The 12,304-nt window shown below is 40.8% G+C and overlaps 1 protein-coding gene across 39 annotated transcripts in view; it reads right to left on the bottom strand.

Annotated features, from left to right (window-relative positions):
* Nucleotides 1-711: 711 nt before the first annotated feature.
* The window catches only part of ARPP21 (cAMP regulated phosphoprotein 21), a 142,555-nt gene continuing 130,962 nt past the window's right edge, over nt 712-12,304 (bottom strand). For 38 of the 39 annotated variants that reach the window (XM_019285500.3, XM_039549624.1, XM_039549622.1 and 35 more), the window contains 2 exons: nt 2,686-2,837; nt 712-1,537 (listed from right to left, as the gene is read on the bottom strand). In XM_019285500.3, coding sequence (XP_019141045.2) covers nt 1,280-1,537; nt 2,686-2,837 — 410 coding nt within the window. In that variant the 3' untranslated portion in view covers nt 712-1,279. Of the gene's footprint in view, nt 1,538-2,685; nt 2,838-12,304 lie in introns of those variants that run through there. The other variant, XR_005601492.1, reaches the window with a different exon arrangement.

The raw sequence follows: 12,304 nt of genomic DNA, 5'->3' as shown, positions 1-12,304 counted from the left end.
GAAGCAACACGAGAAACTCCATGCAGTATTAATGAATCAAGAACCATTTATCAGAACAAGATGGGAATTTGAGTGAAGATAGACATAATAATAAAAAACACCACAAAACTGAAAAAAGTTCTAAACCTTTCTGGCAAACCACTGTGTTTTAAAAGCCAAACCCCCCAAATATATTGCTCATCCCCACTTACTTGAAAATGACAGACCTGATTCTTGGGTCATCTTCTTTAGTCAAGATGGCTTTATAGCTGGAGCACCAGTAATTGGGTAGAGCATCTCTTTGTAGCAGCACTGCTGGGTACTGTGGTTGCTACATCAGTACTATCTATCTTCCATCCAGTGGATGGAATATCATGGGACAGCAATCATGCACAATTGTTGTATGCTCTCTTGAAGAGGTGGGACTTAGTAGAGGCTTGCAGCAATGATGAATTGTGTTTGTGACATTCCTGGCCCTAGGGATTGGAAAAGTGCAAACTCAGTTTAAGGTGAACTGGTATCATTCACTGGGTACCTCCTGGGTGGCTATGCTACAATTCCAAAGTGGTCTTAGCTGTTATGGTATTGCATGCTGACACACGGCTATGTTGCCTTCTCATCAAACTCCTCCAAGCCCATTAGGCACCATCTCCCCATTAGTTTCACTGGAAACAAGACAATGAAGAAACAAAAGGAAATTCACTCACTTAGAAACAGAGGAGACCAAGCAGGTGGTAGAAACATGACCTTCCTTCATGAGGTCAAATAGCTTTATTGTGATTAAGCACTACAATACAGTATATATCCATAAAAAAACTCTATAGTGTATATAAATTATTCCTTCCATCCAGTAATTCTCTTTTTGTTTTCAATTTTTTTTTCATTTCCATTACAGCTTTGGTACAATGTGATTTTATTATATTTTTAAATACTTTTAGCTTCACAAACTCAACACAAAGTACAAAACTAATCCGAATCAGGGATATTACAATCTACACAGTGGTGTTCAGTGGTAGGAAAAAATCTTACCTCAATGAATTCATGTCACTAGCTAAGCTATAAAGGCATACCTAGCAGACATGACAAAAATATGCACCATTAACCAGCAAACATTTTTTTTTTTTCAAAATTTATTTTACTTCTTTTTTTTTTTTTACAGATTTTTCCAGCAGCAAATCACTTGAGCATAGTCAGTACTTGTGTCCTCAACTGATTATTCTGTTGTGTTCCTCTTCATTTGAAGGCCATGATTTTTTTGTCAAATAATGCACCGCTATCCTCATAGATCTAAGCCACAGTGTCAGTACTTGACCTGCCACCCTGCATTGTTGATGCTTGCACAGTTTGTCCTGCAGCTGGCAGAAATAACTGGAACGTTACTGGAGGGGCAGTGTGGGGCAATCAACCGGAGGTTGTTCTGTGGGGCAGGAGGTATGACATTACAGTAGACAGGCATTCCAGTGGCTGTAAGTGTTCCTTGACCTGATTGATTAGGTAGCATGATTGGTTGTTGATATGATTGTTGCGGCAATCCTTGAGAACCCTGGGTCATTGGCACCTAGGTAGGAATATGGAAAGATGCAGGGAAAAAAAGATAGCAATTACTAAGCAAGTTAAAGTAGGTTCCAGTACCCCTATGTTCCTTCTAGCTGAATTTGAGTATACTGCATGTTCTGCCAAAATGGGCTATTTTTTGCTGCTCAGAATTGTTCTCATCTCTGAGGATTTTTTTGTTAGAGAAGGTTTTAAAGAGAATTCCCTCTGCTTTTAGGCCTAGAAAGTGTCTCTGTCGTGACCTACTAGAATATGAATTATTGGGATCAGTGCAAACAAAAGACTTGACCCTGGTATATCTAGGCCATCTGAAAAGTCTAAACCTGTAACTTGATTATTAACCTTTAAAACACTTTTTCACTATAGTAATTCTGAAGATGTAAGGGGAAAATTTTACCCACAAGCAATTCCCCCATTTCCATCTGTGTCGGTGCAGTGTTTTCAACGAAGCTGAGGGAAAAGGGGAATGGCTGCTCAATCAGTGCAATCTATTAAAATGAATTAGATGTCACTTAGTTTCTTAACTTTCCAGAGGGACCAGTAGGAAGTGTAAGCCCAGGCCACCTCTCACATGCTCTTGGCATAACTCACAGAAACTAGGTATAAAGGTGGGGAAATAAGTCTGGGTAACTTACGGACTTGGTAAAAATCAAGCCACTGCCTTCCCTCTCCCCAGAACCCAATAAACAATAATCCATCTGGCTACAGCTTGTTATAGAAGACATGGTGAGATCCTTGGCAGGAGTCTCCACAGATGAGTAATTTTTAACTGGATCAGGCAAAGCCCTCAACTTCATTACAGGAAACAGTACTGCACTGGCAAAAAAGAGAAGAAATGAACAATGTTCTTATATTTTTTAAAATTAATTTTCTTCACAGGAAGAAGTTTAATTCCTTCGATCTTTGTGACATTTTACCCTTACTACAGGCTGTAATAAATAGTTCATTTGAAACATTCTGAAATCAGAATGAAAATCAGGAGTACTAAGACCATGTAAACAAGAAACCGATCTGACTTAGGAGCGTATTCATCAGAAGGTTTCCTGCCACACACTGTCCAAATGAAGTTATAAGAGCACTGTGTGATGCAAAAACTTAATTCAATTAAGCATTCTCCAAGAAAAGCAGTCTTTCCTTACAGTTCCTAAATACCTGATAAGACGACATGGCTGGATACTGCACCATCATGCCTTGCACCTGATTTCCCTGTTGATTATTCATCAGGTTCTGGCTTTGGGGCGGCTGCTGCATTCCCATGAGACCCTGGAACCCCTGCTGCTGGTTCGGCAGGACAGGCTGGTAACCTGGAAGAAGAAAGACGTCTTCAAATACCCTGGTTGCTTGTAGGGGCAAAATTACAACTGTTCTAAGGCACAGCAAATGATCCCATCATTTATCCCCACCTTAGTCAAAAAGTTACTCATTCCTACAGAAGTGTTACTGGAAACAGAAACTGCAGCGCAATAAACAAGTGCCATGAGCCTGCAGCAGCCCTGGCAGGCTGACCTGAGTGGGGCAGCACACTTTCGTTATGCTTTTTAACACCGTGGCAGAGACCACCTGGAGGAATGTCTGACTGCAGCACAGGGCTGTAAAGCCCTAAAGAGACACAGGGTGCTACTGTCCTTTGGCTATTTCCTGAGAGGCAAAACTCCCAACAACTTCTAGGACATCAGCATTTGGCCTTCGCGGTCTAACCTGACAGTTTCTTTCAGGTCACATTTCTTACCCCACCCTCTTACCTTCCTTCTAATGCAGTTCCTTAGCATGATGTAAACAGAGAAGCCTTTATTTAATCAAGAAGAACATCTCCATACAGACTGGTTCTCACTTGCAAGGTTTTTTATGTAATTAGAGCATATTAAGGGTCACATTCCATCCCACTAGTTTCACGTTTATCAAAGCAGGAAAATCATAAATTTTGAGTGATTAAATTTGTGCCCTCTTCATTGCTCAGTAGGAACACTGCTAACACACCAGCACCTGCACAAGGATGAGAAGCTTACTCTTCTGTTTTAACCTGTCACTAACTTTGTGTTCAAAGTCACCACAATATTGCAGGTTTTCTGCTCGGACAGCTTCTCTAGGACTAGTGGAGAAATGGGCAAAGACTGCATGATCTAGAGAGCCAAGCTGCTAATGAGGCAGCACTGTGGATGGGAAGGCAAGCACAAATGGCGCACTGCTCGGCAGCAACACGGTTTCACCTGGGAATGAGCCTAGACAGATGGAACTGGGCTGGCTGGGTGATGCTAATATTTAGCAATTAAGGACTCTGCAGAAAAAGTAGGAAAGGAAGATGCAGAAAGATCCTGTCCTTGCACAATATGGCCAGATATAGGTATTATAAATCTATGAATAATTTCTCCTTAACACATTCTGTGTTCTTTAGCACTTGTATTTTTAACATGCAGTTATGCAGTGCACTATTAACTCTGTGGTGATGTTCTTACAATAACCGTATTTCAGACAAAGAAGAACTACCAGAAGGAGCAACTCTGTGTCATCTTTCTATGAAAAATTTGTGTCATGTCTGCTCAATTTATGTTCATGAATACAGTACATGGTTCAATATACTTCACAAAGTGAAAACCATCATCTGGATATTTCTTCATTATGTAAGAAAAATAAAGTGACAAATGTCTCTGTTTCTGCTGGTCTATTGTCAATTGATAGCTTTCCTTCAAAACCTGTTCTGATGCCAGGGAAATGTTAGGATTTCTGGTCAAGTATTTGGCATTAAAGATGCCATTTCTGAGATTAATGTCTCCAGTCAACTGAGCAAAATAAAAAAAATGAATTCTTTGAGTGATTAACTTGGCTGGGATGTAGCATTAAACATCTCCCAAACTCACCAGATTATTATACATTCAGATTTGCTCTTTTCCTATGCCCAAGCACTGTGTCAGCATATTTTTTAGTCATAAAAATTACCAACATCAGAACTGCTGTAACTGAGTTTGCAGAAGGCTTATACAGCAATAATAAAATTGCAAGTCCTCTTCTGCTCCAGTACACCAATTATGGGGGGGGGGGGAGGGGCAGAGGGGATAAAGGATGGAAATAAAAAACGTAGCATTACTATTCTGGTATTTGCAGGACTGAAGTTTAAGTACAGGGGTGTCAACTGACAGCAGAAGCAGACCCATGAAATTCATCTCCTGTCACCTGCAGTTGTTAAAGTAAGTCCCAGATGTGTAAAGAATGATAGATGGATGGCAGACTAGGGATCAAGTGACACTTTTGGGGAATGTAATCGAACACTGGATTTGGGCTCACAGATTTGGCTTGTGATGCACTGGCACAGGGCAGCAGACTGGTGCTCTGCAGAGACAGACAGACACCACTGGGTTCAGGTAGAAAGCAGCCCTTCTGTTATCTCCAGTAAATATGATGGCATTAACATTACTTTAGTCAGACTACTGCTAATAGTCTGCTGTGTGTTTGAATACAGCAGACTCTCTTCACCTCAGCTTTGTGTTCCATATTCTCCAAATATGACAGATTTATTACCCAGTGCAGACATGACTATCAAAATGAAACAAAAAATTATGGAAAGTTGAAGTAGATACCCTTATGATGAACATATAGGCATGATCTCCTGGGGGTATTACAAAAACACAGAGTCATAGAATGGCTTTGGTTTGAAGGGACCTTAAAGACCATCGAGTTCCAATGACATACACACACAAACACCCAGCCCTGAAAATCTCCTCTGTACTAGCAAGCACTGCGTAGTACACGACATAACCACTCCAGGTTTTAGGTGCACAAATATGAAAAGGAGATGGGCTGAAGAGCTGAGGTCCACTAGGCTATGCATTATTATTTTAACAATCTTATTTTAACATTCTTCAAGGACTTTAGCAATTTCTCCTGCTCATAGGACATGTGCACCCCTCACCCCCGTCCCAACCTGCAGAGTACTGCGTACATCCCTGAAAATAAGACTTTTTTCCTACTCCCTTATGTAAGCCCTTTGCAATGCTCTGACCACACAGAAAAGCCTCAGGACAAGCAGATAAGTACTTCATGTGCACACTAACATACTTCCAATTTGATTAGATGGGAGCAAAGAGGTTGTATCCTGAACCCTCTTAGATTTTAAGGGAAAATAAGTCACTTCTTTGGTCCAGAAGGAAGTACTCTTGAATATTGACTCCCCTGACTTGTGAGTAGAAACAGGGATGTTTAAGAAGTTTACTGGCCTGTGAGTATCTTTGCAAAGATGCTGTCTGCCTGTCATCTCTTCCTTACTTAATATTCATGGACTTCTTTTTTTATGATCCGTACTCTTTGGAACTAAATGAAGCTGTGGATGTCAGACTTTGCTATAGAACCCAATACAGCATTTAGTCAAAATACAGCATCTTCTTCAAGGTTCTGCATCTCAAGTAAAGGCACTTCATTTTACCTGATAGCAAAGCCTGACCCTTTATTATGCTAAATACATGAAGAAAGATGCAGGTTCATCCACTCTGTTGAACATAAAAACATCACAAGGTACAAAAGTATATTCCAACAGTACAGAGGGGGCGCAGCATATTAAAAAGAGCATTAATTTTTTTATCTACAACAAGCTCCATAAGCAAGAAAAAAAATGCTGTGTCAAAACAAAAAAGCCAATATCTGTTCTGCTAAATGGCTTCTGTTTCAGCACAAATGCAAGTAGAACAATTGGCACTCTAAGTGGCAATCCATTTGGACAAGAAGTTGTTAATATCAAAAACCAGCTGCTCTGAATTTCCTATCACTGCAGCCCAAATTCTCCATGTAGTATTTGAAACAGGTCCTCCAGTGCTTACTTTGTGTTGATATCTTTGTATGTTTCTGCACTCTGGCCAGGAAAAAGAATGGAGGTGGGAGAATTGAGATTAATATCAACCTTTTAGCACTGTTTGTGAAACTCTATCTCCTCTTTTTTTTTTTTTTTTCCCTCAGGCACAGACTATCAGAGACTGCCACTTCACCAAAATCCAGAATTACTTAATTTGTACATACACAGCACAATCCTCCAACTATGCCATGCTTTTCACATGCTATTTACTTTTCAGTGACATGGAAATAATACTGCATTCTCAAAAGTTTTGAAAACTGACTGCAGTGCATGAAAAACCAGGCATTACTGGGCAGAGGTGGATTTTGGAGCTACGCAGGTGTAAGAAAACGAGAACAGGAAGTGGCAACATGCTTATGCAGCAATAGTTTTATTTGCACTTGCTCTTTTGCTCATTAGCTTTCATACTACATAAAGAGCAATCCTTAAAAGACTCTTTACTGTCCCCTGAGAACATACATACGTGGGTTATTTTCTAATGGCAATACACATCAGATGAACCATCCTATTACTGCAAGCTCCAGGGCCTCTTTACTGCAATTATATCATCCTGCTCTATGTTATCTCTGCTACAAAGAAGGATTTTTTAATTCAGGGCAAACATGAGAGACATTGTTAAACAACCAGAGGAACAAATCGTGCACAGAATTTCAATGAATGCCTCAGAGGAAAGATGAGCCTTGGATCCAACTGAAATGGAAGAGGCCATCATACCATCAAGGTAATTCTCTGAAGCTTTACAGCCTGCATCGCCATGCTGAAAGTCATCTAACTTAAACATCCCAGGGGAGGAAGACTGCATGAAAGACCCACAAATGTTTCAATTTCCTAATGAGCCTACACAGCTCAAAAGACAAAACACAGTGGGTTTACACCTCTGCCAGCAGTGTCACCCAGAGCTGCAATTAAAGCATGTTTGGTGCTCTCCTGGCCTCAGCATGCATCTTTCATGGATGGCACATCCATGTTGGGAGGGACTGTTTCATTGTTCATTTTAGATTTGAAGCACGTGTTAGCAGCACACCTTCGGAACATGTGTATCAGCACTGTGGGTAAAGAGTGTCTGACAAGTGCAGGTGAGACTCCCTGAACTGCAAATCTTATTGTACCCTTACCACTTGAACAGAGTCCTTGCATCCAAGCCCATCCAATGCAAACACATACACTCAGTGCTTTTGCTGTAACATGATTTGAGAGCTCACCTGCTCCCTTTCTGCTTTATTCAGTGTAGTGCCACCTAAAATTTGGGTACCTTGGCAACACACTTCAGTGGCTTAGGCAAGCAAAGTCCAAAAGAAAGTCAAAAGGGAAATCTCAAGCAGAAGTAACTGGGCTGGGTGGACTGCTATACAGATCTGGTCATGCTCCTGCCTGCTCTGCAACTAGTGCCTTTCTGGTGCCTTATGCCACCCTCCCTTTCCTTCCCCCTACCTCCCCCAGTATAGAGCAGCTCAGCCTCTGCTGCAACTGCCAGGAGCACTGGAAAGAAATTGAATTTGAGCTCTCATGGAAAAGCCAAGGGGAACAAGCACCAACTCTTGGTGCAGACACAAAGGAATAGCCTGCGAAGTTCTTGAAAACATTCTAACAGCAAATTCTGCACACGGAAGGTGCTTACATTTGCAGAAGACTCCCCAAAACTGATAAGAGCTGAGAAGCAAGCTTAAAACATGATCCAAAGTCAGGAAGTGCACCTCTTTCTGAAAGACTTAATGAGCTCACTCTGCTCAACTTATTCAAAAGATGAAGAGGTATCTGCAAATAGATAGTTGTGCTGGTTTTGGCCAGGGTAGAATTAATTTCCTTTTTAGTAGCTAGTATGGGATTAAGTTTTGGATTTGTGCTGAAAACAGTGCTGTTAATTCAGGGATGTTTTAGTTAGTGCTGAGCAGTGCTTACTCAGACTTTCTGCTTCCCATACCACCCCACCAGCAAGGAGGCTGGAAGTGAACAAAGAATTTGGGAGGAGACACATCTGGGACAGGTGACTTCAGCTGAACAAAGGGATAACCCAGACCATATGACAACATGTTCAGCATATAAAGCTGAGGGAAGGAGGAGTGGGGAGTGTTCAGAGTGGGCATTTATCTTCCTAAGCGGCTCTTAGGTGTGAAGGAGCCCTGCTTTCCTGGGGATGGCTGAACACCTGCCTGCCCATGGGAATTGGTGAATGGATCCTTTGTTTTGCTTTGCTTGAACATGTGGCTTTTGCTTTCCCTGTTAAACTGTCTTTACCTCAACCCGTGAGTTTTCTCATTTTTAATTTTCTGATTCTCTTCTCTGTGCCACTGGGGAGAGTGAGTAAGCAGCTGCATGGGGCTGACTTGTTGGCTGGGGTTAAACTACAACAACAGTTCTTGAACAGACCAGAAAATGGTATAATAAAATTACATGGCTGGAAGATAAACCTAGAACTTTTCAGATTAGAAGTAAAATTCAAAGTTTCAACAGACCCCTTATAATTAACAAGGAGGCAATTTACTAAGTGGAAGGACATTTGCATTACTTAAATTCTCTAAAATGAGGATGGACACCTTGCTAGAAGATATTCATCAGGTTAATAAGAACTTCTGGTAATAAAGATATGATTAGAATGTGCTCATTGTCCAGTATTAGTCAGACCATTAAATTACATATTCCAGATTTGAAATACTTAGGAAAATGTTAGCCAGTTAGCTCTTAACACTTTTCCTGTCGCCCAAGGAAAAGCACTAATTTTTTGCATATGAGACAGGATCCTCTCCCCAGTCTCTTTGATCACGTGCTGGCAATGCCACCCAGTTCACTCCACAAGCAGAGTTCACCTGTGTACAGTGGGTATTCTAAGGGATATTTCTGGCCTATTTTAGTTCACTCTTCCCTGGCTGGAGTACTGCTCAGTAGACTTTGTAGACTAAAGAATATGGTTGGTCTCTAGTCCCACAATTTTACTAGGCTACGTTCTCCTTTACTTTTTAAAATAAGCTACGGACAAAGTATTACAGTGTATGGATGTAGCTTTTACAATAATGTAAATTTACAATGCCCATGATCAAGTTATAACCAGAGAAGAAAAAATGTTATTGTAGAACTACAATTCACTCATAGACACATCAGTACATTCTGTAAAGTTTTTGACAGCTTCATTTTTTACCAAAAGCTCTCAGCTGGTCCATCCCAAAGTACTTGCAAAGTGGGAAGGAAGAAAAATACTGAAACAAGCCATCCAGCAAGACCAAACACTGTCTTAGAACCACAGAATGGAATCACATAATTGCTCAGGGTGGAAAAGACCTCTAAATTCATCAAGTCCACCCATCGCTCTTAGCACTGCCAAGTCCACCACTAAGCCATGTTCCTAAGCATCCCAAAGAACCTTTTGATTCTCAAACACCCTAAATATTATCTGTAAAACAGGAGGAAAGCCAGCCTAGTTGGAGAAACCTTGCATAGGACAGTTGGCCAAGTTGTGTGAGCCAAACAATGAGATCCATTCCCAGCAAAAGTGAGAGCAGGAGTTTGAGGCAAGGGTTTTCTGGCAGCCAGAACAAAGCCCTTCTTGTTCTAGAGGTCCATCAGAACCTCCTGACTTTGCATGAGATGTTCAAGTACTGGACTGCGCCAGGTGTTTCACCTCCCATGTGGATGGACATTGTAACACCATCCCTGTGCACTGCTTTCTCTAGAGGAGTGCTTCTCCAAGGCACTGGGTTCTCACTGGCTTCTCATGTCCAGGTGTTATGTGTTAGAATTGGGTGCCCAATTGCCTGAGGAAAATATTTGGGGTTTTTTTCATTATGCAGTTGACCATTATCTGGCAAGTTTCACTGCAAATGATGGACTAAACTCCCATGGAGAATGTAAAATTAATCCATAAATTTAAGCTAATTTTGATTTTAGCCTCACCCCAAAGTGTCTGCAGTTTGGAAGACTCCCACAGAAGACACATTAATTAGTGTCTCCATCCTGGTGTTATTTTCTGTGTGAGTCTGAAGATTTAAGCTGCATCTTGTGCAGCTGGAATCCAAACCTCTTTGTAAACAATTTTGTAGTTTAAGCTTGGATCTAGAATCCGAAGCACGCTGCAAAGCAAATCTGCTGCAGTTGATCTATCCATTCCTACTGTGTCTGCTTTCTCTCTGCAATACACATAAAAATGTCTTGACCTAGAAAGACATTTGAGCTTTATATTCTACTTAAAGACATCACAGATAATTTATGGGTGTGAAGTGGACACCATGTGTGCTAGAAGGACAAATACATAATAGCTGATGCTAAAATTCCATCCCTTTCCCCTCAAAACACAAGACCATGCAGTTATTTTATTTAGTTTTCATGCACATACAAAGGGAAAAAAACAAACAAGAATACCTATGCCTGAAACAAGGGAGTCTTAAGAAGCAACAGAAAAGGTACAGAGGTATGAGGTAGCATGTCAAACAGCATGTGTCAAAACCCGTAACAGCACACAGACTCATTTCCCCCACAGCACTCTGCAAGTTCAGACCCTCAAGAAACAGGAGAAGCCTTTTAACACAAGGGACTCACAGTTTGGCTTCCTTCATTTCAGGTAAAAGCACATGCCACTCCAGCAGTACAGCTTGCAGGGGAAACCATGGGTTATTATGTTAGTTTTGTTTTCAAAATTTTAAACTAATGGCATCAATTCTTTCAAGTTGTGCGAGATCAAAACAATTTTTAGCTAATGGCACTCCAGCTACATTCACTGGAAACATAACGCAGCAAATGTATTCCTAAAGTGATTACAATGACAGCAACTTGAATAATTCTCTGCAGAGCTGGGGTTATAAAACTGCAGGATGTTGAACTTTGAGTCTTGAAACATAACTGCTGCCAGAATCATAGCTCCCAGTCCCTAAATTGGCCATAGCTCTGCAAAAAACACATACATGCTTCGCAAACCTGGTAACAGACCAACAGCCACATTTGTTGTCAGACTCACAGACAAACAGCCATATACAGCTGCATTAAGAAACCTAACAAGATGTATATGCATCAGAGATATGAGCCAGTAAGATTTATTATCACAAAAGAAAGAACAAAAATACTGGATAACAGAAGGTGGCCTGTCTTCCCCACCCCTCTTTCTATCCCCGGTTTACAAAGCTACAAATCTCACAAAAGCAGTAGTGTAAAAACACCTTCATCCAGCTTCAGAAGAAGAAGAAATAAAATTGGGAAATATCCTCCAATTTTGAATTATTCCAGCGCAACCTATTTGTTGGATTTAGTAAAAACTGCTGATGAAAATACTCCGCTACACTAGATTTTTTTTTTGGTCTTATTTGGTTTGGGTTTTTTTTTTTGGTGTAGATAACAGTTCTGAAATCGCCCATGTGGTGAGTTCTTCTAGAGTGCTAGAACAGGATCTATCTTACCCCAGGTGAACTGCCCCTCCTTGTCCTCTTGCTTTATTCTTCCTCAAAAAGCTATATGAAATCCTGGTTTTACTTGCTTTGCAACCCCTGGGGCTGGAAGAAGCCCAAAGCACAGAACATCTGAAGCATGGATGTTTTCATGTGCTACTCAAGACAATGCTGCCAATTGGGGGCACCTCTCCACTGCTAAATGGAAAAAATAAGTTAGGGGAGCAACACAACTTCCCTAGCAAAACAAACCCTCCTGGTTCAAAAGATGTGCAGGATCAGAGCCTCAAAAATGTATTTTTAAACTCTGCTATATAAACTAAAATAAGGTACATTTTTACAAAAGCCAAGATAGAGTGCTTTGTGCACAGACTCTTCCTTGAGAATAGTCACTGCGTAGAACAAATGGGTTCACCTGGGAGATAGAAAGCCTCCTGCTGGGATGATTTAGATTATGGCAATGAGAAATGACGAAAGTAACACCACATATCACAAGGTGAAATTTAGCACTTCTTACATGTCAAAGAAATATCCATTACCTTTTACCCTTCTACCCATTCTTTTACCC

The sequence above is a fragment of the Corvus cornix genome, chromosome 2, assembly GCF_000738735.6.
Source record: "Corvus cornix cornix isolate S_Up_H32 chromosome 2, ASM73873v5, whole genome shotgun sequence".
In the NCBI taxonomy this organism is placed as follows: domain Eukaryota; kingdom Metazoa; phylum Chordata; class Aves; order Passeriformes; family Corvidae; genus Corvus; species Corvus cornix.
The sequence above is the reverse complement of the archived record's forward strand: the minus strand, read 5'-3'. Positions and strand labels throughout refer to the sequence as shown.